The sequence below is a fragment of the Heliconius melpomene genome, chromosome 19 (assembly GCF_056956725.1).
Source record: "Heliconius melpomene rosina isolate 202511_hmr_F chromosome 19, ASM5695672v1, whole genome shotgun sequence".
Classification (NCBI taxonomy): domain Eukaryota; kingdom Metazoa; phylum Arthropoda; class Insecta; order Lepidoptera; family Nymphalidae; genus Heliconius; species Heliconius melpomene.
In genome coordinates, this window is record NC_140407.1 from 116,129 (window position 1) to 140,291 (window position 24,163).

Sequence of the window (24,163 nt, forward strand, 5' to 3'; positions counted from 1 at the left end):
TCTTACATTAGGTATATAAACGTTACTAAAGCACTAAATATCTCAATGCATTTTATACAGAAAGTACATAATCTAGTCTCATTTGTGAAATATTTAATTTGCAATTAAACATTTTAATTAACAAATGGGTAGAGGTAATGGGATTTAGTTCTATAAAAGATCACGCCAATGCCACTTAAATATTTCGAACAGTTCTCAATATTTTCATTGAGTTCACGCTTTACTCGCAGTTAACATATAAGTACCTTTTGTTTTTCTCTGGGAAATGTATGGAAGGCCAGCGCCTTACGAATGAGCGGTACTGTTGGGACTCACCGGTGAAACCGATCCTGCCCACTAAAACTCAGCGGAAACCCTCCATCAAAATGAAACGCCGCAGGATTGCTCGCGCATACTACTACGACGCCTCGGTGGAAGGCCCGCCTACTGCGGACCCCCATCGCCTTGCCCTGGGATTTCTCCTAGGGCAGCCTCGATGACTTGGCAGGAGGATCACCCTGAATAGCTCTTCTAGGTTAGAGGGAGTAGACGATGCCTCCATACCGCCTTCTTGTACCCCTGGCCTACGGCGGCGGAGTGAGCCTGCATTAGCACTGGACTCAGCACCCACTCCGCGGTCTCCTTCAGTGTCATAACTGATTCGCAGAAGGAGACCATTGCAGACCAGTTCCTCTCACTGTTTAGCATGGCCCCCACCACACTGGTGCCTACCCACTACAGCCATCAAGGCGTGGCGTTGTGGGGACCAAGCGGAGCATTCAGCCAGAGTGTGATGCGCCGAATCGACGGAGGCATCACATTCATGGCACACCGGCGACGACTCCCGTGCAATCTGATGCAGGTATTTGCCGAAGCAACCGTGCCCCGTCAGTACCTGCATCAGCCTGAAAGTCGTCCTGACTCCAAAGCTCCTTTTGACCCAGCGTTCAAGGTGGCGACGGACTGCCTCCACAGTCGCTAGCCCTGCCGCCGTGACACCGGGCAGGGCATTCGCTCTCCTCCTGATCCGCGTGATCTTCTCCTGTGATAGCTGCACGCCACGCGACCGCTCACTTGCACGGAATGCGTGAACTTTGGCAAGCACTTCCGTCTGTAGTTCTCAAGGCGGATCGCTTGCCAAGGGAGTTGCCGCCGTCCATGACACCGACCGGTAGCCCCGGATAGCTCTCACTGCTATGACCCGCTGCGCTTTCCGCAATTGGGTCTTGTTAGGAGAAGAGAGAGAGTCGGCCCAAACAGGTGCACCGTACAATGCCATGGCTCTCAACACACCGACATATAGTCGGCATGGAGAATCCGGCCCTCCAACATTCGGCAGTAATCTGCCAAGAGCCCCTGTGGCGTTCACAAGCTTCGACGCAAGTTGAGCGAAGTGCGTCTCGAACAACCATCGGCCATCCAGAGTCAGGCCCAGATACTTCATCTTCAAAAATCAAAAAAGGATATTTCAAAGAAAAGGCAAACATGAACGCTTCATAAAATAAGTGCTTTATTGATTAAATTTCGTAGGTATAAAGATACATAATTTAAAAATAAATTGTACGTGTTTTGTTTAACAAACAAAAAAAATAACTTAAATAACAGCAGGGAATATCCACAATTTAATTTAGGAAAAAAAATTGAGACGCGAAAAACACGAATGTGCTTAGACTAATGAACCTGTTTATAACCTGCGACTGTGAGAACCGCACATTTATAACAATTATGTAGGTATTCATATATCCCACAACACCCACGGAGGATCAATGTACACAAACCGCAGACATAATAAATATTAGAACCTTAAACTCTCTGTACAATACTGTATAATATGTAATAGACTCTCCTTACAATTTATTCCATCTATGCGTTAGCTGGAAGTACCATGTCTTATTAGCATCTGCAATCTGCATTAGCTTAGTCTAGCGTTCAGTAACTACTCTAATTATTCGTTATTATTGTAAATAGCTTTAGTTAAGAAATGTGTTGCAAACGGTTGGAAAATTACTTTTTACAACTACATGATAAATATATGTAATATTTTGTCATGAATTTGAAACTACTGTACTGTACAATACAGGTTATTAATTACTATAATGAAAATCTAAAAAAAACATTTTATTACTTGCGGCATAATGTCTAGGATAAAATTAATAAATAATATTAATTATCATAGGTAAAAGATACATAAAAATATATTAACATATTAAGACGCTTGCAATTTATTAATTTATAATAAATTAATAACCAAATATGTTACAAGTAAATACAGCGTATAAGCAGTGTGAATGCCTATTCAATGCCATAAGGCCAAAGTAGATATATTTTTTAACAAAAACAACATATTTTTTAAGAAATTCATAATATTTTTATATATGTGGGATTTACATCGCGTGTATTTTATACAAACATGATTTTTTTGCCAAATCTATACCATACAATCATAGTTTCAATACAAAAATACTATAATCATTTTATATATGATAAAATTTGGTATTATATCATCTAAATCAGAAATCTTTTATCAATTTTTCATTTCAATAATATCCAATGTATATAATGTGACAAGTTCACGTATAAATCAATTTCGTTGACTAGAACTGAGTGCTGGTGCAGCTTCCTAGTCAGTTACTAATTAAACAATGTTCTATAATAGATATATATACTTGGTCGTGTAATATGATACAAAGTAATTTTGTCTGTATACACGATGGTCTCCAACGATTCCCATCAATTAATAATATAAGGAAAGAAAATTACAAAAGGAGTGACGCTAACATTTTTATAGTGTACACTAGGAATAGAAAAATATTTTAAAATGGTATAAAAATTTGAACTTAGATTGGAAACCGCGGTTTCAGACGGTTTCGAAGATGTGCAGGTTCAGGTTCCACCACGTTAAAAAAATTTATACGTTTTTAAAAATAAATATCAGAGCAGCCTTAAAGGGTACCGAGGGCAAGGGTGTACATGTATATATAGGAATAAACAAAGCTTATTTACTCTCATTTTATAGTAATAAACCGTAAAACTATAAATTGCATTGTTTTTAGCTAAACTATAAACACTAAGGATTTGTGTAGATCTGTTTTAAATTTAATTATTATATTCTGGTTACATATATAATATTAACCATATAGATTGTAAGTAAATCCGCAGGCAGACACTAAGTTAAGGTCCAATTCCAAATTTTTAGTACTCTGCATACATCTAGCTCACTACAGGAAGGTTAGTATCCCAATTTATATAAAAAAAATGAGCAATTATCACATTAGTAGAGATTTTTTACAACATTATCAATATAGGGCAAAGCAACCGCATTGACTATGCAAGGACTACTCACACTCACTTCATATCTATGAACCACATAAAGTAATTTATGACGGGAGGTAAACATTGCATACATCAATTGTAATTTGTAACTTTATTTACAGACATATTAATAAAATAATATAATAAATACGCCGAATTAGAATTATTTCACTGAAACAACTAATTAGCGAGATGTTAATTTAAGAGAAACAAAGAAATATATATTTTTAAAATATCAGTAAACAAAGATGCTACTCGTCGTCGGTGTCGGCGTCGCTGGAATAGTCGGGGAAGGGCCCGCCGTAGGGCGGCGCCGCCTGTTGTCGGTAGTAGTTGAGCCACTCTTCCAGCAGCTGCGCCTGAAGAAGGTCGCGCGGCGCCGCGCGCACTGCCGCCACCGGCGCCCCCGCGCGCGCCTCCACGCGCAACCAGCGCCGCAACGCGCCCGCCTCGTCCTCCGCCTCTGCCGCCGACAGGAAGTGCACGGGCAACAGCGCGCCCGCGCCGTCCGCCAGTGGCCGCGCGCCCGCGCCTCCGTCGCCAGCGCGCGCCTCCACCGGCACCAGCGCGCTGAAGTGCCCGCGCGAGTAGGCCAGGCACAGCGGCGAGTCAGAGCAGAAGGCGGGCTCCCACAGCAGCGGCAGGTACACGCCGCGAAAGCACGCGTAGCCCAGCGCCTCGCCGCGGTGCGAGGCCACCACGTCGGCGCCGTACACGAGCAGCGGTCGCCGTAGCACGTGCGCCAGCGCGAACACGTGCAGCGGGCGCAGCGCGGCGCCGGGGCGCGCGGCGGCGGCGGCCAGGCGCGCCCACTCAGCGCGCAGCTGCGCGTCGTCGGGCGCGTAGTGCAGCGCGGCCGCGGCGCGGCGCTCGTAGGCGGCCCAACGCGCGTACAGCGCGGCGGCGGCGGCGCGCGCGCGCAGCGTGTCAGCCAGCGCGGCGCGCAGGCAGTGCGCGCGGTCGCTGACCCCGTAGGCGGCCTGGCACAGCGCGTCGGGCAGGCAGTCGCCGGCCGAGCGGTTCCAGAGCGGCAACAGGCGCGCAGGCGCGCGGCCGCGCGGCGCCAACGCGGGGTCAGCAGCGAGAGCGCGCGCGGCGTCGCGGTCGGTGAGCTCGGCGAGCAGCGCGTGGCGCGCGGGGCGCGGCAGGGCGTCGAGGGCGGCGGGCAGCGCGAAGGCAGGCAGCTCGTCGAGGTAGCGGCAGGGGAAGGGGGGCGGCGCGGCGCGCAGGGCGGCGGCGAGGCGGCGGCGCAGGGCGGCGGCGAGATCGGGCGCCACGTGCGAGGGCGCGCGCTTTAGGCCCGGCGGGCCGGAGATACGCGCCAGCAGCGCGGACAGAATGCGCTGGCGCCGGAAGCGGATGGCGAGGTGCACGAGGGTGTGTCCGGCGTCGAAGGCGGAGGCGCGGTCCAGCAGCGGCAGCTCGTGGGGCTGAAGCGCGCGCGCGGGGTCGCCGCCCGCCGACAGGTACGCCTCCACGCAGCGCAGATCGTCCTCCACCACACCTAATCAAATAAACACATGTATTTCTTAATGAGAAATGGTGATAGGTAGGAAATAATGCTTCAAAGTTCGTTAAGCAACCAAGTAGCCGCTAACAGTCGCGCGGCCGGCGGTGACAGTCAGCGGTGATAGTTAGGAGTTCTCGCGCAGTACTTTGTTTATTTGTTACTTGCTTGTGTTAAAGTGTCAATCCAATTAATTAAAATGGATGAGGGATTCGAAAAAGGGCAATCGGATAACATACCCGTAATAGATGGATTTGTGGTTGCCGATTATTTATCAAATAGTGATTTCGTCTCCGCAGAAAGCAAGGAGTAAAAATGCGAAGGTAAGTTTGTTGTCTAGCTAGTAATATAATGTCTATTTCGGGTATAGATAGTAACTATCTTATGTTATTTTATTTTATTCAAGTTCAAAGTAGTAAGATTATTACATATAATATGTCAGGTCATAAGTGAATATAATATAATAATAATATAACTAAATACATGCAGTAAATTGAGCAGATGTATTAAACCTTTTTTTTAACTGTAGATTTTTAATCTTATATATATAAAATCGAAAGGTCACTCACTCATCACGAAATCTCAGAAACTACATGTGCTAGGAATCTCAAATTTTGCATAGGAGTTATTTATAGGACGTAGGTGCTCGCTAAGACGGGAATTTGCAATATTCGACTTCTAAGGGGTTGTTTTTGGGGTTGAAAGTTTGTGTGAAACTTCGTTACTACAAATGCTAGGAGTTTCAAATTTTGCATAGACGTCACTAAGACGTAGTCATGGAGACAGAAATTAATAATAACATAGTTCACGCGGGTGAAACCGCGAGCGGGCCGCTAGTATTTTTATATAAATATGTATATCTGAATAATATTTTTATTGTGGTTATTTTAGATCGGCAATAGAGAGTTATGGTGATGATGCTATTGTGTCCGGATAAGTTGAAAAAGTAGGTGTTGTATGTATTGCCAAATATAGAAACACAGCAGAACACCGTGTACGTATTAAATATTATTGCAGTTTAGACTTCGATCAATCATACACTAAAAGAAGGATTACAGTCAGAAAAACGCCCGAGAAATAAGAGCACAAGAGTGTTCTTATTTGATTTTAGTATGGTCCAGTCTCAGGCAACGTGCGGACGTGCCAAAATGCCTCAGTGTGCTTTATAAAATCAGTATTAAACAATTAAATACAAATATTTCATCTTTTGGCCAATATTTGCGATTACTATTACTACTGGTCTAAAACATGCATGAAGTGGATGGTTTAACTTTGATAATTGTTTTAATTTATTTCTTTGTCTTATAGGTTTCCTACTAATCTATTTTTCTATACAAAATGGATATCCATTGTCGCCCAAGAAGTTGCTATTTAGAATCTTCTTCTTCTTCCTCCTGGCATTAATCCCGGCTATTGCCAGGGTCTGCCCTCCTACTCAACCCACTCCACTTTGCACGGTCTTTTGCGTCCTCGGTGGTTAGACCATTGGCTCTCATGTCCTGCATCACGACATCCAGCCAGCGCTTCCTTGGGCGTCCAGGAGGTCTCACTCCAGGAACTGATATAGCAAGGCACTTGCATCCGACATAGTTCTTAGGCCGGCGCGTAACGTGGCCAAACCATCTCAGACGACGCTCTTGGAGCTTATCCGCTACGTCACGGACCCCAAGACTACCTCGAATGAATGTGTTGCGTATGCGGTCAGACCGCGTTACGCCGCACATCCACCTCAGCATCTTCATTTCCGTGACGTGAAGCTCCTTAGTGTGCCGAGATAGTGCCGGCCAACATTCGCTGCCGTATAAAAGAACCGGTCGGATGATGCTCTTGTATATCAGCCCCTTGAGCTTGGGCGGTATTCTGCGGTCGCAGACCACACCAGTGACCTCCCGCCATTTGGCCCAGGCAGCGCTTATCCGCCCTTGGACATCGTGATCGATGCCTCCAGACTCGCGCATAACGGATCCAAGGTACCTGAACTTCTCCGACTTAACGGCTGGCTCAGGACCTATAAGGATGGTGCTCGAGTCCCGGCTCCCGCAGGCCATGTACTCTGTCTTCGACACATTTAGTTTAAGACCGCTGTTCTCAAGCGTACCCTTCCAGAGGTTCACTTTACGCTCCAGCGTAAGTCGGTTGTCGGCAATGAGTGCTATGTCGTCGGCATACATCATCAGCCATGGAGGCTGGTCCTGGATGTGAGCCGAGACAGTATCGAGCACTACATTGAATAAGAACGGACTAAGAGCCGAGCCCTGGTGAACCCCCACTGTATTCGGGAAGGGTCTAGTGTCGCCAACAGCAGTCCTAACCATAGAAGCGGAATCGTGGTACATGTCATGTACAAGTTGCTATTTAGAATATTAAAATTTAATATATATGGCGGAGAGTATGAATATGAAACGTCAAGTTGTTTGACAATTTTTAGGGAAGTGGAGTGAATGACGCGTTGTTTTTAAATAGTGGGAACGAGCGATGCGGACTTCACTTGCGGTATACTGGTCGGTTGTACTGAGACGTCATCTGGCTTGACCGCGTTCCGTGTGTAGAGGAATACCTAAAGAACCACGCCCACGTGCACCCCGCTTCGTTATCAGAAGTGAGATGTTACCCACAAGAAAATGCAATGAAGACTTCAAATGGCGCGAACGACTCCATGAGTGTGCCACCCGCTCACGACGACATCCAGTTGCCAGAGTTCAACGCGGACAGGGACAACAAGAATGCTCGTGCGTGGATTGCAGCCGGGGACGTGTGCATCACTCGAAGGGCCGCCGTCGCTAATGGTGACCTTGAGTCGTACACTTAGGGGCCAGGTTTCAGCGTGGCTGCTTCAAGTATCGTCTCGCGTGACGTGACCAATTTCATGGACCTGTGTACTGCCGGCCGGCGGTCAACATGCATGACGACGGGGGCCCTGCAATGTGCCGAACGCGGAGTGAAGTCGGACCAATTGAGTATCCTTCGCTAAGCTCAAACATATCGCTCGATTTAGGAGATTATGTTAGTGGTTGTATTACTTGATGGAGGTAATACTTTTGGTTATCGTCACTCGCCATGAGCTGCTGTCACTCGATAGAGGTGTCAGTGGCGACATTTGAAGTTATCGTCACTCGTTAAATGGCAAGAGTTACTGTCGCTCGATTTACGCCCAATATTAATAATGTATCTCCTATCTCCAGTTAACGTCAATCTTGTATTGTTCGACATGTCTAGCCAATCACTAACCTGCATGCCGTCTTCCATCTCTGTCTATTTCAATATATGGTTGCAATTTATGGATTAGGATTGATTATTAACATTGGGCGTTAGGTGACAGTGGTGAATTTTGATGTTGTCATCAGTCGCTGAGTAGCATAATATGCTGTCGCTCAATCGAATCTTCTTCAGCTTCAATAAATGAATGAATAAAATAAAACCTGCCATACCCATACAAGCCTGCAGCCACAGCCAGTCGGGGTGGCTGCGTCGCTTGCGTCGCGCGCCGCTCTCCTCCTCCTCCTCCTCCGCGAGCGAGTTTTGCTTCACACTCACACACACGTCATTAATATCTGAAACAACACACAGCGACACGTATACTACTAATATTATAGACTAGAGCTTGAAATGGAGAAGTCGCAAGACAAAGCTAGTTTTAGAATTAGACATAACACGATACAAACCAATAGGAGGCCGCACGGAGGATGAAGGTTGGGCAGCGCCACACATAGCGCACTTAGTAGATCGTGGCCAGTTTTCATATGTGCAAGTCTGCAAAACAATACTTATATTAAACTTATTAACTTAATAACTTATATTTTTATGTTGAAATAACATTATAAGTTGAAAAACCAGAACTATAAATAAAAAATCGGCCAAGTGCGAGTCGGGTTCACGCATATCACGCCTTGGGAATGAAATCTGGCAAGGGAGAGCGCGCGAGTATACGTGTATTCTAAGTTTGCCATTATCAAAATTTAAAATATCTGTAAAAAAAATTCTAACTAGTAAAGCTTATTACACTGTTCAAGAATATTTAGAGGATAAACATGTATGGTATTAATGTCCATTGAATGTAATGCAGGATAGCTGCCAGCAAATGTAATAAATTGTACCATTGACTTTGAAAAGAGCAACTGGTGAGTTTCTTGTCTTCGAGTGTATTTGAATAAAGTTAGTAAAATAAAACGCAATTTGTTAAGAACGACGCCCGGACACAAGCCTATCAAAGGGACACAGCCGCACGCATGTATGGTAAATATCGTGAAATGAAAAAAAAATCCCATATCTAAACTGTTGAGGTATTAAAAAAAGGTTGCCTGTAAGAAATCACTTACAGTGATAAGGCCGCCTATGCACTGTATCTAAATTAGAAATTTAATTGTATCTTCTTTGTGCAATAAAGTGTTTTTGATTGATTGATTGAGGTATCTTGATTAATTTCTTTAGCGCTGACGCTTCCATACTGTATATAAAAACGGCAAAATATCACGTTTTTTGTATGAAAGATAGGTTAAATATTTATTTTAACCTGTGTTTTAGCGTTTGTCGTTATAAGGCAACAGAAATATATCATACGTAAAAATGTCAACTGTCTATGGTTCATGAGATATAGCCTGTTCATCGTCATACAGGGTCTCGTTTTAATAAAATAGGGTCTGGTTTTACCTTTTGGATATGGAAGCTTAAAAGTTTAAATTTCAGCCAATTCAAAAAAGTTGTTATTTTAAAGCAATTTAGTTAAACAAATTAATTTATACTCAAATAAACTTTTTATTTATGAACCCATTGAAGTAAAATAAATACTAAATATTAAGGCAACAGGTTAACAAAATATAATTGTGAAAATTGCATTTGAATCAGTTAAACCGTTTCTTCGATTACCGCAAAGACAAACAGACAAACCGACAAAATTTTTAAGTTCATGGTACAATTACCATTAATAATTGTCAAAAATAACAATTTTCCTTATACATCTTCCATATACAGACACCAACCATATATGATTTTATTATAAGATAATACATATTTATTAATATTAATAGATATTTCAGTATGGTCAACAAGTTGTGGCCGCCCCTGAAGTTAAGTTGCAAATGGTGGTGGATTTTAAAATTTTTCTAGCTTTTGATTATTACCTGTAAATATTATACATTTTCACTGCATTAATTAATAACGGTTGTGGGTTTGATTCCCACTCAGGAGAATGAATTATTTAATTTCCGCACTCTGGTGCGTGCGCATAACATAATTATGGCGTTTGAGGCGGCGTTGTCAATGTGTCAAAATATAACACAGAGTGCATTAACATTAGGTCCCCTCGGCCTACACAGATTTTAGCGAGGGTTCGGATGAAACAGATGAAAATTTAAAAGAGTGAAAATTAACAAAAGTAAAATGATTTATTAACTAACCGCACAAGCCCATTTGACGACGGAGGAGGCGCTGGCCTGGCCCTGTGGAGACGATATCCGAAGTGGCTTCAACCTCTCTGCTACAGCCTCTGCTTCTGAAATTGTACAAAAAACGTACTTACTAGGCTTTAGTAATATATACAAAATACGCATTTATTAACATATTTTGTTTTTAGTGTTCCGTCCTTTTTAAACAAAAAAGGAACCCTTATAAGATCACTCTGTTGTCCGTCTGTCTGTTTGTCTGGCCGTCCGTCCGTCTGTTTGTAAAGACACTATCTCAGGAACGCTTGGAGATATCGGGTTGAAATTCAAATCATATACTCAGATCTACGACCCCATGATTCCCCTTTAAAAAATGTATTTCTATATTTACTTAGAAAAAAGATATAGCCGTTTTTACCGCAAAAATTGCGTATTTCGTCACTATGAAGGAAATCAAAATTCATATAGTACTTCCGGTCGACCTAGAATTATGAAATTTGGCAACTAGCATCTACAGATAGTACTAGATTAGTAAAAAATCTGAAAACTGTACATTTGTAGTTGAATCCTAAGAAATAACAGCTTTAAAAAACAAAAAAACACGTATTTCGACACTATAAAAGGAATCAAAATCAATAGGGTACTTCCGGTTAACCTAGAATTATGAAATCAGGCAGGTAGCATATATATGCTACATATGCAGTACTTATTCAGGAAAAACTAAACATTAGTAGTTAAATCCTAAAAAGTAATATCCTCAAAAGGAGGGCAAAATTTGGTATTAAAGCCGCTAGTTCAAGTGAGGTATTAGAGGAAAGGGCTCTGGCTAAGCTAAGTCTGAATTTCAGAAAAAGTTCGCGACCTCCGATTTTTTTACGGGACCCTCGGTGGGTGAGTCCGACTCACTTGTCCGGTTTTTTATTTTTTAGATTCACACTATACCGCATGAGTAAGGGTAGGCAGAGGGAACCTGGTGTTAGAATATTCTGTTCTCTGTCTTCCTCCTTGTTTGATATTTAAGAAAAAGGGATTTAACAAGAGTTTATATAATAAAACAATTCTTACCACAGACCTCCTCAGTGGGCAGTGCGCTGGCGCCATCTTGTAACTTGAATATGTCCTCGCCTAAGGAGGGCTTATGGGTGCGGCACATTGTGCACTGGAAATCATTGTACATAGAAAATTAATAACCTACACATGTGCTAGTAGGAGTACTAATACTTTATCTCGTGAAGGCAGAACACGAAAAGTTATCTAAATATTTGGACTTAGCCCTTGAGATTATTGCAGTATGTGGTTAAAGGATTAATTTAATTTTTTATTCAAAAATGGAAAGCTTTCCTCTTGGATAATAAAAATATATATTGTCTTCTAGGATTATAAAGGCAAGAAATGTAATGGTTTAAAAAAATGCATTGGATAGACCATTTATTGAGGAAGGCTATTGGCGTTATGTTGATTGATTTAATGTAATAAGTACTACCGGCGGTCAGAGCTTAGGATATTAATTTTTTTGTTATTTCCATTTCACCACAGGGGCAAATGCAGAAGTGCAAGCCAGTAAATCATATGACGACACTTTTATACAGGGTGGAAGTGTCAGCGAACCATTTACGGAAACAGCATATAGGGTAAAATATTTCAAACCCATTCCAAAAGAAATTAATCAAGATGCTTCAAAAGTTTGGACGTAGGATTTTTTTTTTCATTTCACGATTTTTATCTATACCTGTATTTCGTGTGACACAATTATGCATAGACACCAATGACGTAAACACTTAAGTAAGTGTTTTAGTAGTACAAAAGTTGTACTTTAGTAGTTATGAAAATACTACTAAAGGTTAAACAACTGTATCACCAATACCTACGACTCGATCTCGGAATGAGGCGTGTAAGGTGGTGTCCCTGCGGATAGGCTTAGGTGTGCGTGCATCGTCCTTATAAATGGAGTTTTATGTAACAATGAGTGTCAGAACTTAAGGTTATGCTTTGTCTTCTTATCAAAGTGTGGACATAAATTATTTACATTTCCTCTGAGTAAGAATTAACCTCACAACTGTGACAACCATAACCAACAACCATTAAGTTTACAGTCAGATGCTGCCTGAATGCACCACAAAGGCATCAATTGTCAGCCCCTCTGTGAAGACAGAGGGGTTATAAATTGATACAAATTTGACATGTTTTCAATCATTATATTTACAATTTTACTACAAATAGAAAACTGTATTGGTACACAGTCATACTAGCAAGAGCTATTTATTAATGATAAAAGTAGTTTTTATAATTTAAAAAAGCCAAGGTTAATTGTAGTTCAATGTATGAAGAGTAGAACAAAAACGAGACAATACCTTCCGTGAGAGTGGAAAGTTCTCATAGGTACATAGTTCACATGTCCATTTATTACTTTCAGGGAGCGCCGAGCTTGCTGTCATCTGCAATATTTATATACAATATTGCTGTTTGTTAAATAATTTAAAATCTATTTAAAGAAAATAATATCATCAAGGTATAATTTCTAAAAAATATTATATCAAATTGCTACATCTATAAGAAATAAAGTTTGTAATTTTATTAATGTTGTGTTTCCTAACACTTAGGTATTATGAAAGTTAAAATGTGTAATAAAAATGAAACTGAAACAATAATCGCTAATACCTGGGGAATGTTTGTGTGTGAAGAGTATGGTGAGGTGTCTGTCTCTGGCCCGCACTCTTCTTGCAGACAAGCTTCACTGGATGCAGCCAATGATGGACTTTTATTGCTGCCTTCATGTTGCGAATCCTCACTCATTGTACCATAGATTGTATCATGTGATCAACTATCACAAGCGTCCACTAGGAGGCTTTCATTTTACGGAATCCTCAACTATTCATTACGATGTATTTGCACAGCCGTGCCGATAATACGAACGTATTGTTTATTAAAACTAACTCCGATAATTGTGTACGTTAACAGAAATGCGAATGACCTAAAAATAAAGTGGGCTTATTAGATTACAAAAATAACACCTCAGCACACTCATCACAGCACTCAACTTGACTTACACCAATGACTTAAATATTGTAAGGAAAACGCATCAATGAGCATTATTCACTCCGTACCATATTCCAATAAGAAAATTTGACAGATAGTGAATGAATTTCCGCGGAGGTATAAGATTTATTTACAAGTTTAGTAAATATCTAGTGAGTAGCACGAGGTGGTAGGAAACTTGGCATCGCTCGTGTGTAATATTTGGCGTCGTTACACAACAAAAATGCATCGGGGCACTGATGGCCTAAGGTCAAGAACGGTACGCGCTACACTAGTCTGATGTTCACTCACTCACGGAGTCACGGCGAGAGAACAGAAATAGCACATACATATAATAGACGTAGCTACACTGCTCGTGTTCTATAAGTCGACATCGCTGTATTTCAACAAATAGGGGACAGAAGAGATAAAAATGATGAAAAATAATGAAGAAAACCAATTATGTTTATACGGTATTTTGACAAATAAATTATGTCAATTCGAATCGGTGGCTCAACTAGCTATTCAATCATTCAATCATCAATGAAATATATATATCGCAACATACAGTATTGGTTTCGGTCCAATGACGACGCAGAGAGACTCCCAAGTAGCCAATAGCATCGTTTATAATTTAAATGGAAGTAAATGTAGACAATTAATCATCGCAAGTCTTAGTTATCTGCGCGATACAATGGCTAATTCAATAAAAAGTACGACTAGAAAGTAGAAACAATAAATTTATTTTATGAAGATAAATACAATAATATGAAAATTAATAACTTATTGCACTGTACTTTGAAACATAATTGATACTATTGTTCAGTACCTTTGATGGTACTCCTAAAAACACTTAATTAATATGCAAGACCTTTATCGTTTTATTCAATAAAATTAATATTCTCTGATCTGAGTATTTATTATATTAAAAAAGAGAGTCATCGAACCAACCACCGGTTGAAAGAGTCTTGTAAATTGAAATATAAATTAATAAAATAAATAAGCTGCAGATTGGTTGAATGGAAAGTCTTTTTATTACATCTGTACTATGAGGCTTCGCTTCTGCTTGCCTCGCTCTCAATCGCTCAATCTCAATCTCGAAATATATATTTTTAAAAAGTTAGATACAAAGATATATTTTTAAAAATATATGAGTATATATTTTACATGTCGTTAGCCTGGCTTCATACGTACAATAATATTGTCAATAAAGTACGTATTGCCAATAATATTTTGTGTGTGGCCGGTTTGTCAATATTATTGTAGATTTCTAGAAATTCTGTTTGTGCCACATGCACACATAATATTATTGTCAACACTATATTGGCAATAATATTTAACACAATATACTCGTATAATACCGTATACTTCACAATGTTATTGACAATATTTCGTCGCAAAATGTGACGCAGTCGATCAGTAGCTTCATTTGTGGGTGGACGTGTTAAATCTAAAATGGATAGAAAGCCATTGCTTTAGTTATTGCATTTCCCTGACTTACTGGCTGTAAGACTGGATGAGAGAAAAAAACAAAGTTTAATCATTTCAATATTATTAATGAACTACAACTATACAGGGGTCATTTGTGACCCAGGGGCACAAAGTGTGACTGTTGTGGGTTTGATTCCCACTCGAGGAAGTTATTATATATGAAATGAAATGAAATGAAAAAATAAATTTAATATTTTCATTTCTTCGCTCTGGTGTCGAGGCAAAGTGCAGCATTGAGTTCCACCACTCACTTCATTCACACGCCCTATACAATACCCAATACCCTGCTGTGTGTGGCATACACCGTTAAGCTAATTTTACTAAGAGAGGATGATTTAAAAAAATATTTTTTTTTGTAAATATCGAGCGTGTTTTTTACCGCACTATGTTTCTTTACTTTACCGCGATATGCTTAAATAGATCATATATTCCATAGCTCTGGATATGTTTCCCATGTTTTAATAAGTAGAGTAGTAATATCAACAGAACAGAACTGGCGTCGGCCTGTAGTACTTACTACTTCTGATCGCATGGCTGTATGGAAGAGCAAGGAGATGCATGGTAGATTCCATAGAACCCTAGTGGGCCAGGACGTGGATACTGCCTCTTCATTATCTTGGTTACAGTCTAGGGATCTTTTCGGGGAGACTGAAGGTTTTGTCCATGCAATTATGGATGAAGTTATCAAGACACGGAACTACCAGAGACATATTATGAAAGATGGCACTATCGACATCTATCGGAGATGTCATCGACCTGGGGAGTCCCTCAGACATATGGCCTCTGGTTGTTCTCATCTTGCTAATGGTAAGTATTACATTAACATAGATACAATCAAGTAGCCAAGATAATACACTAAACTTGCTCTTCAATATGGCCTTGTAGAATTGGAGGTACCTTACTACAGGTACAATCACATGTCTGTTCTTGAAAATAGCTGTGCTTTGCTCTATTGGGATCTGTCTATTATTACTGACAGGTACATCGTTGCCAATAGACCTGATATAGTACTAGTAGACCGATTGGCGCGCCGCGAAGTGAGTGATATTACTATCCCACATCATGACAATCTCGTGAAGGCCGAAAAAGAAAAACTATCTCAATATTTGGACCTAATCGGTCGGTACGATATGGGTACCTTTAAGAAGCGCATCTATCTCCACCTCAAAGGCCGGCTTGTCTTTTTTCCATAAAAAAAAAAAGGCTATCGCTTAGCTGTTGGATCAAGAACCGGATACAGAACGCAGTTTTACTTGAGACGCTTGTCTTGTCCCGCCCTCAGAAGAGTGTTTTTTTTGTATTCTTAAATGTATTTTTTAATAATAATTTATATTTAAAAATGTCAAATATATTTTCTTATTTAATGAAAGTATATTCTGAATTTTGTAATTTAAAAAATACGATTCCTGTACCGTATTTAATCATTCTATATTATCTTAGTTGAAAGATAATACAGAATGACGATAGTGTGTTTTTGCTGAATACGTTGGACACCTTTTCATACAAAAAAATATCATTGTGTTGCTTAATAATAAATGGCAACACAGGTCCCAGATTTGACTGCGCCGGCATCGCATGTGAACGTGTCCCAAAAATCTCAATAAATTAGTGAAATCACTATGTCAGACGAATATTTTTACGGTTAGTAATATTTTTAACCATATTGTTTATTGGATTATACGTTTATTTGTAGATTTATGTTTGTACTTTGTTTTTATTGTATTCTTTAAATTTGCACCCATCTTGACCCGGCTACTTCGCCATTTTATTTCACAACGCATTTTTTGCCATTATAACGCATAGTTTGTAAAGTAATTTTCTATAATTATTATCAACCATTTATTTTATCTTAACGTCGTTAATAGTAATACCACATTCTTTTATCGCTTTAGCACATTGCCGCCATTTCCCACATAGATACCAATAATTATATTAGTACCTACATCTAAAAATGGCGTTTTCTAGTTAAAATTGTTATGGAGTGTGTAATTTTCGTATTATATTGATCTACTCGTGGTGTTATAGGTATATGTTAGGCGTCTGTCGAAGCGAGTCGGGCGGGTTCGGCGCGTAATTTGAAAGTATGGCGTCCAAGCGTCTCACCACCGTTGATGTTGGTCGCTTGAAGTGTTCATTGCCAATATGGAAACTTAATTAATTACAATTCAGTAATTTGATATATTCTGGTACTATCACACAGAATCTGTTATGTTGTTTAGCGTTCACGATGCATATGATGCGTTTCAGGTGTCACCTTATCATCTTCACACAAGTCCGAGACATGGGACCCGGAAGCGAAAGCGGAATATCCACGCAGTAATAAACTGCTCATACGCCAGGCACTGCTGGGACCAGACGCTAAACCTGACGAACTAAATGTTGTTCAAGTGAGTTTAAAATACTGCTAAAAATACCATGTTTACGTATGTTGATAGCATGGCTACAACGCAAGTATATCGTGTAATGTGCAGTGTCAATATGATGATAATACAACCAAGTTATCGTGATGGCGTTGTCGTTTCGTTTTGAAGTAACATTGCTGGTGGTGATTGCTCGAGGCATTTGTCTGATTGATTATACTAATAAGTAAGAAATTTAATATATTATGTAGTTAATTTTCTTATTGTTTTATATCTTATGTATTACTTTACAAGGTGGAGACCATGTGCCTCCAAGAGTCTATCAAAATCCCTGTGGCCATCCTCAAAGTTGGTGAAACGAGACAAGCACGTCTTGATATTGAGTTTCCTGATGCACCAGTCACTTTTACACTCATACAGGTAAACTATTTTGGATGAATTAACTGTAAATTTTAGTCTTGTGTAGTTGCAGCACTTCATCACTGTTAATGCGAAAGTTGTGAGTTCAATTCTGAATCAGAATGAATAATTTTCATGTTCTCACTATTAAATAGACAAGTTGTGACACTGAAGTCACACTTGTTAACATGCTAAGGCTAGAGACTTGGTTGGAAAGTGATATGGAGTGTCATAAGACTAAGTTCCTTCGGCACATTCTGCTATTAAAAAATAACGATGTTAGAATAACCATATAAATAATAAGTGTGCAAAATCGTTTTGATGATGCACTACTTTTATGTGATTTTTTGAGGCATTTGTCTGATAATTTATAATATAAGTACTATATTTTCCACTTTGGTGGTTTATTTTAATGATAATTTGTAAATGTCAAGGGCTCAGGACCAGTGCATTTAATTGGGCAACATTTACTTGGTGCACTGGTTGAAGAGTTCGAGGACATGGAGGAGATGGAGGAAGAGATGCTGGACGAGGAGGAAGGAGAAGATTGCCAACTGAAGGTTAGTCTAAACTTCAAACATTCAAAGATTTAGTATAATATTTTTAATTTAATTGCTTGAGTTGAGTTGTAAATAACATTTTAGGGTTTATTAATTGGTTAATTCATAATTCATTGTTTTATTTTAACAAATTGCTTATTATTAACATTTTTTGAAAGCACATTAAAATTATACAAGAAATATAGTAAATGACTAAATTTACAGGAAGATGAGAATAAAAGGAAAGGACCATCAGGCAAACGCAAGACGAATGAGGTACTGAAAACCTTCAACTAATAATAAATTATTTGCACGTCTAACAGAGGGGAAAGGGCCTGAGGCCTGATGCTGCAGAATAATGGCAGCTAGCAGTTGCGTAGACACTGCTGTAACGCTGTCATGTCATGGCACAATGGGCCCCTGTTGCTAAATTTACTGACCATTTTGAGAGATATAATAATTCAACCAAAATTGGCTGTTGGTTTTCTGTACTCATTCATCCCTTGACCTTCTGATAGCTTACTTACATTCATATATGTTTGTTTCTATGTAAACAGTAACTAAGCATGTTCTACAACTGTACCAGTAAGAACTTGGTGTTAAATTGTGCGTCATTACAGGATGAGGATGATGAGGAGGGCGAGCCGAAGGGCAAGAAGTCGAAAATTTCAAACAATGCTAAAGGGAAGGCGCCGTCGCCCAAGAAGAACGCTAAAAAGTGAACCTTCAACACAGCCGGCCCCGCACCCTGCCACGCGCCTGTCCTCGCTCGCCTCAACTTTGCACCAGAAAGACTGATCCGCTCTGGTCCACAGCGGCAGGGCGCCGGAGGCGGGGCGCGGAGCCCTAGTTTACTCATAGTGTGGTAATTCTCTAGGTTAGCGTTGTATCTCGTGTGTGCGAGCGTGGGTGTGTGCGTGTACCGCCGGGTGCAGTCGTATATCGATCACGATTGAGTGTGATTTATAAACGTTTTTTCTTGAACTTATCATTTTTTTTTCATTCCTTACTGTGGTATAGTCTTATTGATAAGTAAATTCACGCAGATGTATTTTTTAAGTTAAGACGTAAGTAATCAGTGTGTGTTTAGATGTGACGGCTACACGTGGTTGTGGTGTAGCTGGCGCCGGTCAATGGTATTTGTAATGAATTGCTAACGATTTCTCATTTCAGAATGAAAACTGATAATATTATAGTTTGTTTGTACATATACATTTAAAAGCATAAGAACCGTAATAATAAAATCATTTCTAAACATTCTCTTTACGATTCTTTTATTTTATCCCTCCTCTACAGTTTGACTGCAACCTAAAAATCTTTACTTAGAATAAAATCGCAACTGGTCCGGTGTCTACTTGAAAGATATAACAAAAAACGATTACTGGGGACATTTGTTAGTGTAATAAAGCCCAAAACTGTTTTCCTGTGCATGTGTTCACGCTAATCTCTGAAACTTCTGGCCAGCTTCGCCTAACATTTACACAACTATCTAACATTTACATAACAGTTATACAACTTATTGAATTGGCCTAATGTTTAGTTTTGTTGTTTGATATGGTTCGTAAAATTATTTGTTTGATTATAGAAAAAAGATTGTCATAATAAAAAACTGTGATTCAAGATTAGGATTTTCCTATTGAAGTTGACCTCAGTATATAAAACCAATCGTATTCAGGAAATAAAATCAGCTTCACGCTGCATCCTGCACAGCAGGGTAGGCAGAATGAACCTAGTATTGAAACTCCATATAAATTTAAATATCTCATATATATTAAGAAAATTTTAACATACATTTTTTTGTAGTTATTTATACCTACATATAAATCAAATTGATTGATTGATTGCTCGGTATATGGCGTTTCGAGCGTGCCAGTTGAGCACAATTCATTTCGCCAATGTCACGTTGTATGGAAAACACACGAAGGAAATTGACCGGTAATAAAAAAGAAAAATATACACAATTATAGAATACATGTAAAAAAAAGAGATCCTGTGTAAGTACAGCCTTCACCTAAAACAAAACAAACACAAATTTACAATATACACACAACACATTAGATTAGTAATAAATAATATTTTATGGGAGTTAATTAAAGTTTTATTTTGTTAAGTTTAATATATTTACATAAAAATTTACATAAAGGACTAAACACAAACATTAACAAACACTGAACATTTAAAGGGCGAGGGACTTTATGAGGAAGGACATCATATAAAGGACGAGTTAACTTAGGACAAGAGAAAAGGATGTGGGAAGGGGAGCCGTCGTCCAGGCCACATTCACACAGAGAGTGGTCCCTGACCCTGATCTTAGCTAGATGTACAGGAGTAGAAGCATGCCCAAGACGTAAGCGATAGATTGTTGTAATAATCCTCCGTTCAATAAACCTTTGAGAATAAAACCACGGTCGCCTAGGAATATCAGGTTGGATAAAGGCGTAATACTTACCTTTATGAGATTTTGACTCACTCCAGAAATTATTCCAGGACTTATGCAGATGAATATCCGCAAGGGCCATCAAATCTTGGGCGGAATTGGAGAAATGGTCTAATGTGCCACACTGAATAGCTGATTTAGCGCAGGAGTCTGCAGATTCATTCCCACTGATTCCAGAATGTCCTGGAATCCACACCAAAGTAACATCCAAACCCTTTAGATGACAAGAGTACAATTCTTTACGAATCCTTAAAACAATTGAAGATCTCAATCTACTATAAAATGGGCTTCCCTTTAAGGCCATTAAGCAGCTTAGTGGGTCAGTAAAAATAACCGTCTGTTTAAAATTGTGGGAATGTGTAAACAGGACTGCTTCTAACAAAGCAACAGCCTCGCCTGTGAACACAGATGATTCGGGAGGGCATTTAAATTGTAGAAGAATTTTGAATTTTGGTATCCAACAGGCTGCACCAACACAGCTCTCCTTCGAGAGCTTCGATGCATCAGTGAAGATGAGGAGGTGATTCGACCAATTGAATTGAACTATTTCTTTAAATTTTGTGTTGGTGCCAGGATCTCCCTTGGTTAGGCCAAGATTTGTGACAATACAAGGAGAATGAACTAGAGCGTTATACGGTGTAAGGAATAGTGGATTAGAAGGAAAACAAGTCAAGGGATTAGGGAGAGAGGTAAGTCTAAGAAAGCTATCAAGCAGGAATGGTAAAGGTTTGCCTTGAGGGATGAGATCAGCTAGCTTAGATAGCTTAGACCGTAAAGGATGGGAAGACAGCTGCAACATTTTACTCACAAATCGGTCAGAAAGGAATTGTCGGCGGATATGAAGTGGAGGATCTACACACTCCACCTGCAATGCATTGGTAGGAGTAGACTTCATCGCACCTAGGATAATCCGAAGACATTTATATTGTATTCGGTTTAATTTTTCAGTAGGTAATTTATTAAAGGGGTCTAACACAAATAATCCATAGTCAATATGACTGCGAATTATAGCATTGTACAGCAGTTTTTGAGTATAAGGGTGTGCGCCCCACCACACACCAGACACAGCTCTCAAAGCATTAATGCCTTTTTCACATTTCCTGCTGAGATATTCAGCATGAGCAACTCCGTTCAATCGTTTATCAAGTATCATGCCCAAAAATTTGACGTTTTCTGTTAGATGAATGGGAATATTATCACACTCAATGTTAAAATTTGGAATTACTCTCTTTTTTGTAAACACGACCGCTTGACATTTAGCTACCGACAATGCCAGGCCATGCTCAGAGAGCCACTGGTTAAGATAGTGCAAGGCAGTATTTAAACGAAAAGTTATGTCCTCCACAGAATTTGAGCTGTAATAGAGGACGATGTCATCAGCATACTGAAGGATGTTACAGAAATTATTAACAGATAATTCAAGGTCATGTGTGTATATGTTATACAACAGCGGACTAAGAGCTGAACCTTGAGGAAGACCTTTCCAGACAAGTCTGGAAGGTATAGTAAGAAGCGGATGTCTTACAGATACCGATCTCCCGGTCAGCAGATTACATATGTAATGGGACATCCTCGGCGGAATACTCAGCTGACGCAATTTCTGCCTAAGCACCGGAAGAAGAACATTATCATATGCAGATGCGACATCTAAAAAGACACCAACCAAATACTCTCCTTTGGCAAAGGCTCGTCGAATATCTGTAGTAAGAATGCTGAGACTATCAATAGTACTTAACCCCTTTCTAAAGCCAAACTGAGAGGGCGCTAAGATATTCCTACTTTCCACTATCCATTCCAATCGATTTTTCAAAAGCCGTTCAACAATCTTAGATATAGTAGATGCCAGGGCAATGGGTCTATAGGAATTAAAATCTGAAGGACATTTTCCAGGTTTGAGGATAGGTATAACAATTTGGGACTTCCATGAGTTGGGTATATTGCCTGATTGAAATATTTCATTTATCATGTTTAGAAAATGGTGTTTAGATTTATCATTTAATCTTGTAATAAAGGAGTAAGGAATACCATCCTCACCTGGACTAGTATCCTTTAAATCCGTTAAGACGTTTTTAAGTTCTTCAAAGGAAAAAGGAAGATCCATCCTCCGAAGATTCAACCGGCGTGGATATAGATAAATCTTGGGATGGGACAAAAGGAGGAGCCAATTTGTTTGCAAAATCGTTGAGCCAAACAGAAGGATTATTGGAATTGGGACTGCTGACATTGTTAAGAGATCGGCGAAATCTCTTAACATTTGTCCAAACAAGGGAAGAAGAGGAACGAGGACTAAGGGATTCACAAAAACTTATCCAACACATTTTTTATTTTTCCAAATGCAATTTCTAAACTTCGCATCCTTGCGTCTGTAGTCGATAAAATTTTCCATTATCATACAGGCTGCGTATGACTCCTCGGCAGATGTTCGCTGAAGGACAGAATCAGAGCATTCCTGATCCCACCAGGGATTGAAATGCATCCAATTCTGAATGGAGCGGTATTTGGGGATATGTAGGTCAGCAGCAGACATAATAGCAGAGACAAACCCTTCATAGTAAACAAAGATACTCTCATAATTACCAGACTCAGAAAGATTGCACAACATGCAATCCACAGAGTCGGCGTACTCGTTCCAGTTGGTCTTTTTTAAATTAAATCTATGGGGAAGGGAAGGGACTAGGAGTGGAAGGAAGTCTATTATTTAAGGACAGCAAAATCGGGAAATGGTCACTACCATGGGTAGATGGAAGTACAGACCATGATAGTTGGGAAGCAAGAGAAGGAGAAGATAAGGAAAGATCAATAGCAGACCTAGGGTTCTGATTTGGATTAACCCTACGAGTCGGTGATCCATCATTGAGAATGCAGAGATCCACATCATCAATCATGTCCACCAACAAAGGCGAAAATCCATCACAGTAGTAACACCCCCACAAAGTGTGATGGGTGTTAAAATCACCCAGGACCACCACAGGGCTAGGAAGCGAAGAGATAATAGACTTAAGCTCTAAAAAGATGGAAGGGGAAGGATGGGGGATGTAAACAGAAAGGAAGGAAATACCAAGGACCCTCACAGCAACAGCATTCAACTGTTGACTATGAGAAGGGAGAGGAATACGGGAATATGGAGAAGAGTGCTGGATGAGGATAGCACTACCTCCATACCCGTCATTTCTGTCCTCCCTTAAACAGGCGAAACCTGGCACCCTGAATCGGGAGTCAGGCACCAGCCACGTCTCTGAGAGGGCAATAATGACAGGATTATGCAGAGAAATAATATAAAGTAATTCATGCTTTTTAGCACGAATACTCTTACTATTCCATTGTAGGAAGGATAGTGGAGCCATTGTGAAGGATATTGAAGATTTTGAGTAGGTTTTGGGCAACGTTGGACGGTAAAGGAAGTTCATCAGCAGTTGAGATTATGCTCACAAGAGTGTCAGTCAAAGCAATCAACAGATCCTTTGTAGATTCTGCTGAACTGTCAGAACCTTGATTAAGTGCACAACCATTAGGAAGGGATGAGGAACAACTGCTAATAATGGACTGGTGAGCTTGTCTATTGTATCCCTTTGCCATAGGAGCGTGGGGACGGGGAGCTTGGAAAACTGTTTTAAAATAGGATTTAGAGGAATAAGCAGCAGGTCTGCTTTGTTGGGATTGGGAGTTCGTGAAAATAGGAGGTGAAAACATTTCCTTAGCAACATCTGCATAGGAACGTTGGACAGACGGAAACCGAGAGGATGCTT

General features: G+C 40.1%; 2 protein-coding genes across 7 annotated transcripts; one reads left to right on the forward strand and one right to left on the reverse strand.

Moving 5' to 3' along the window:
- Positions 1-1,467: 1,467 nt before the first annotated feature.
- Positions 1,468-13,742, reverse strand: trbd (ubiquitin thioesterase trabid). Of its 5 annotated transcripts, none has more exons than XM_085203042.1 (8): positions 13,542-13,741; positions 12,835-13,147; positions 12,528-12,611; positions 11,242-11,335; positions 10,192-10,286; positions 8,461-8,548; positions 8,227-8,349; positions 1,468-4,795 (listed from the first exon to the last, which is right to left on the reverse strand). In XM_085203042.1, exons 2-8 carry the CDS (start codon positions 12,967-12,969, stop codon positions 3,543-3,545), a joined length of 1,872 nt encoding a protein of 623 aa, XP_085059168.1. In that variant the 5' UTR covers positions 12,970-13,147; positions 13,542-13,741; the 3' UTR covers positions 1,468-3,542. The 5 variants fall into 5 exon arrangements, with proteins under 5 accessions (XP_085059168.1, XP_085059167.1, XP_085059166.1 ...); XM_085203041.1 differs by having other exon boundaries at positions 13,504-13,741; XM_085203040.1 differs by having other exon boundaries at positions 13,281-13,740.
- Positions 13,743-16,168: 2,426 nt separating this feature from the next.
- On the forward strand, positions 16,169-19,242 carry LOC146528200 (nucleoplasmin-like protein). Of its 2 annotated transcripts, XM_085202520.1 has the most exons (6): positions 16,169-16,323; positions 16,930-17,069; positions 17,337-17,462; positions 17,876-18,001; positions 18,206-18,256; positions 18,601-19,242. In XM_085202520.1, the coding sequence occupies exons 1-6, from the start codon at positions 16,302-16,304 to the stop codon at positions 18,700-18,702; spliced, it is 567 nt and encodes a 188-aa protein (XP_085058646.1). In that variant the 5' UTR covers positions 16,169-16,301; the 3' UTR covers positions 18,703-19,242. The 2 variants fall into 2 exon arrangements, with proteins under 2 accessions (XP_085058646.1, XP_085058647.1); XM_085202521.1 differs by lacking the exon at positions 18,206-18,256.
- Positions 19,243-24,163: the final 4,921 nt, after the last annotated feature.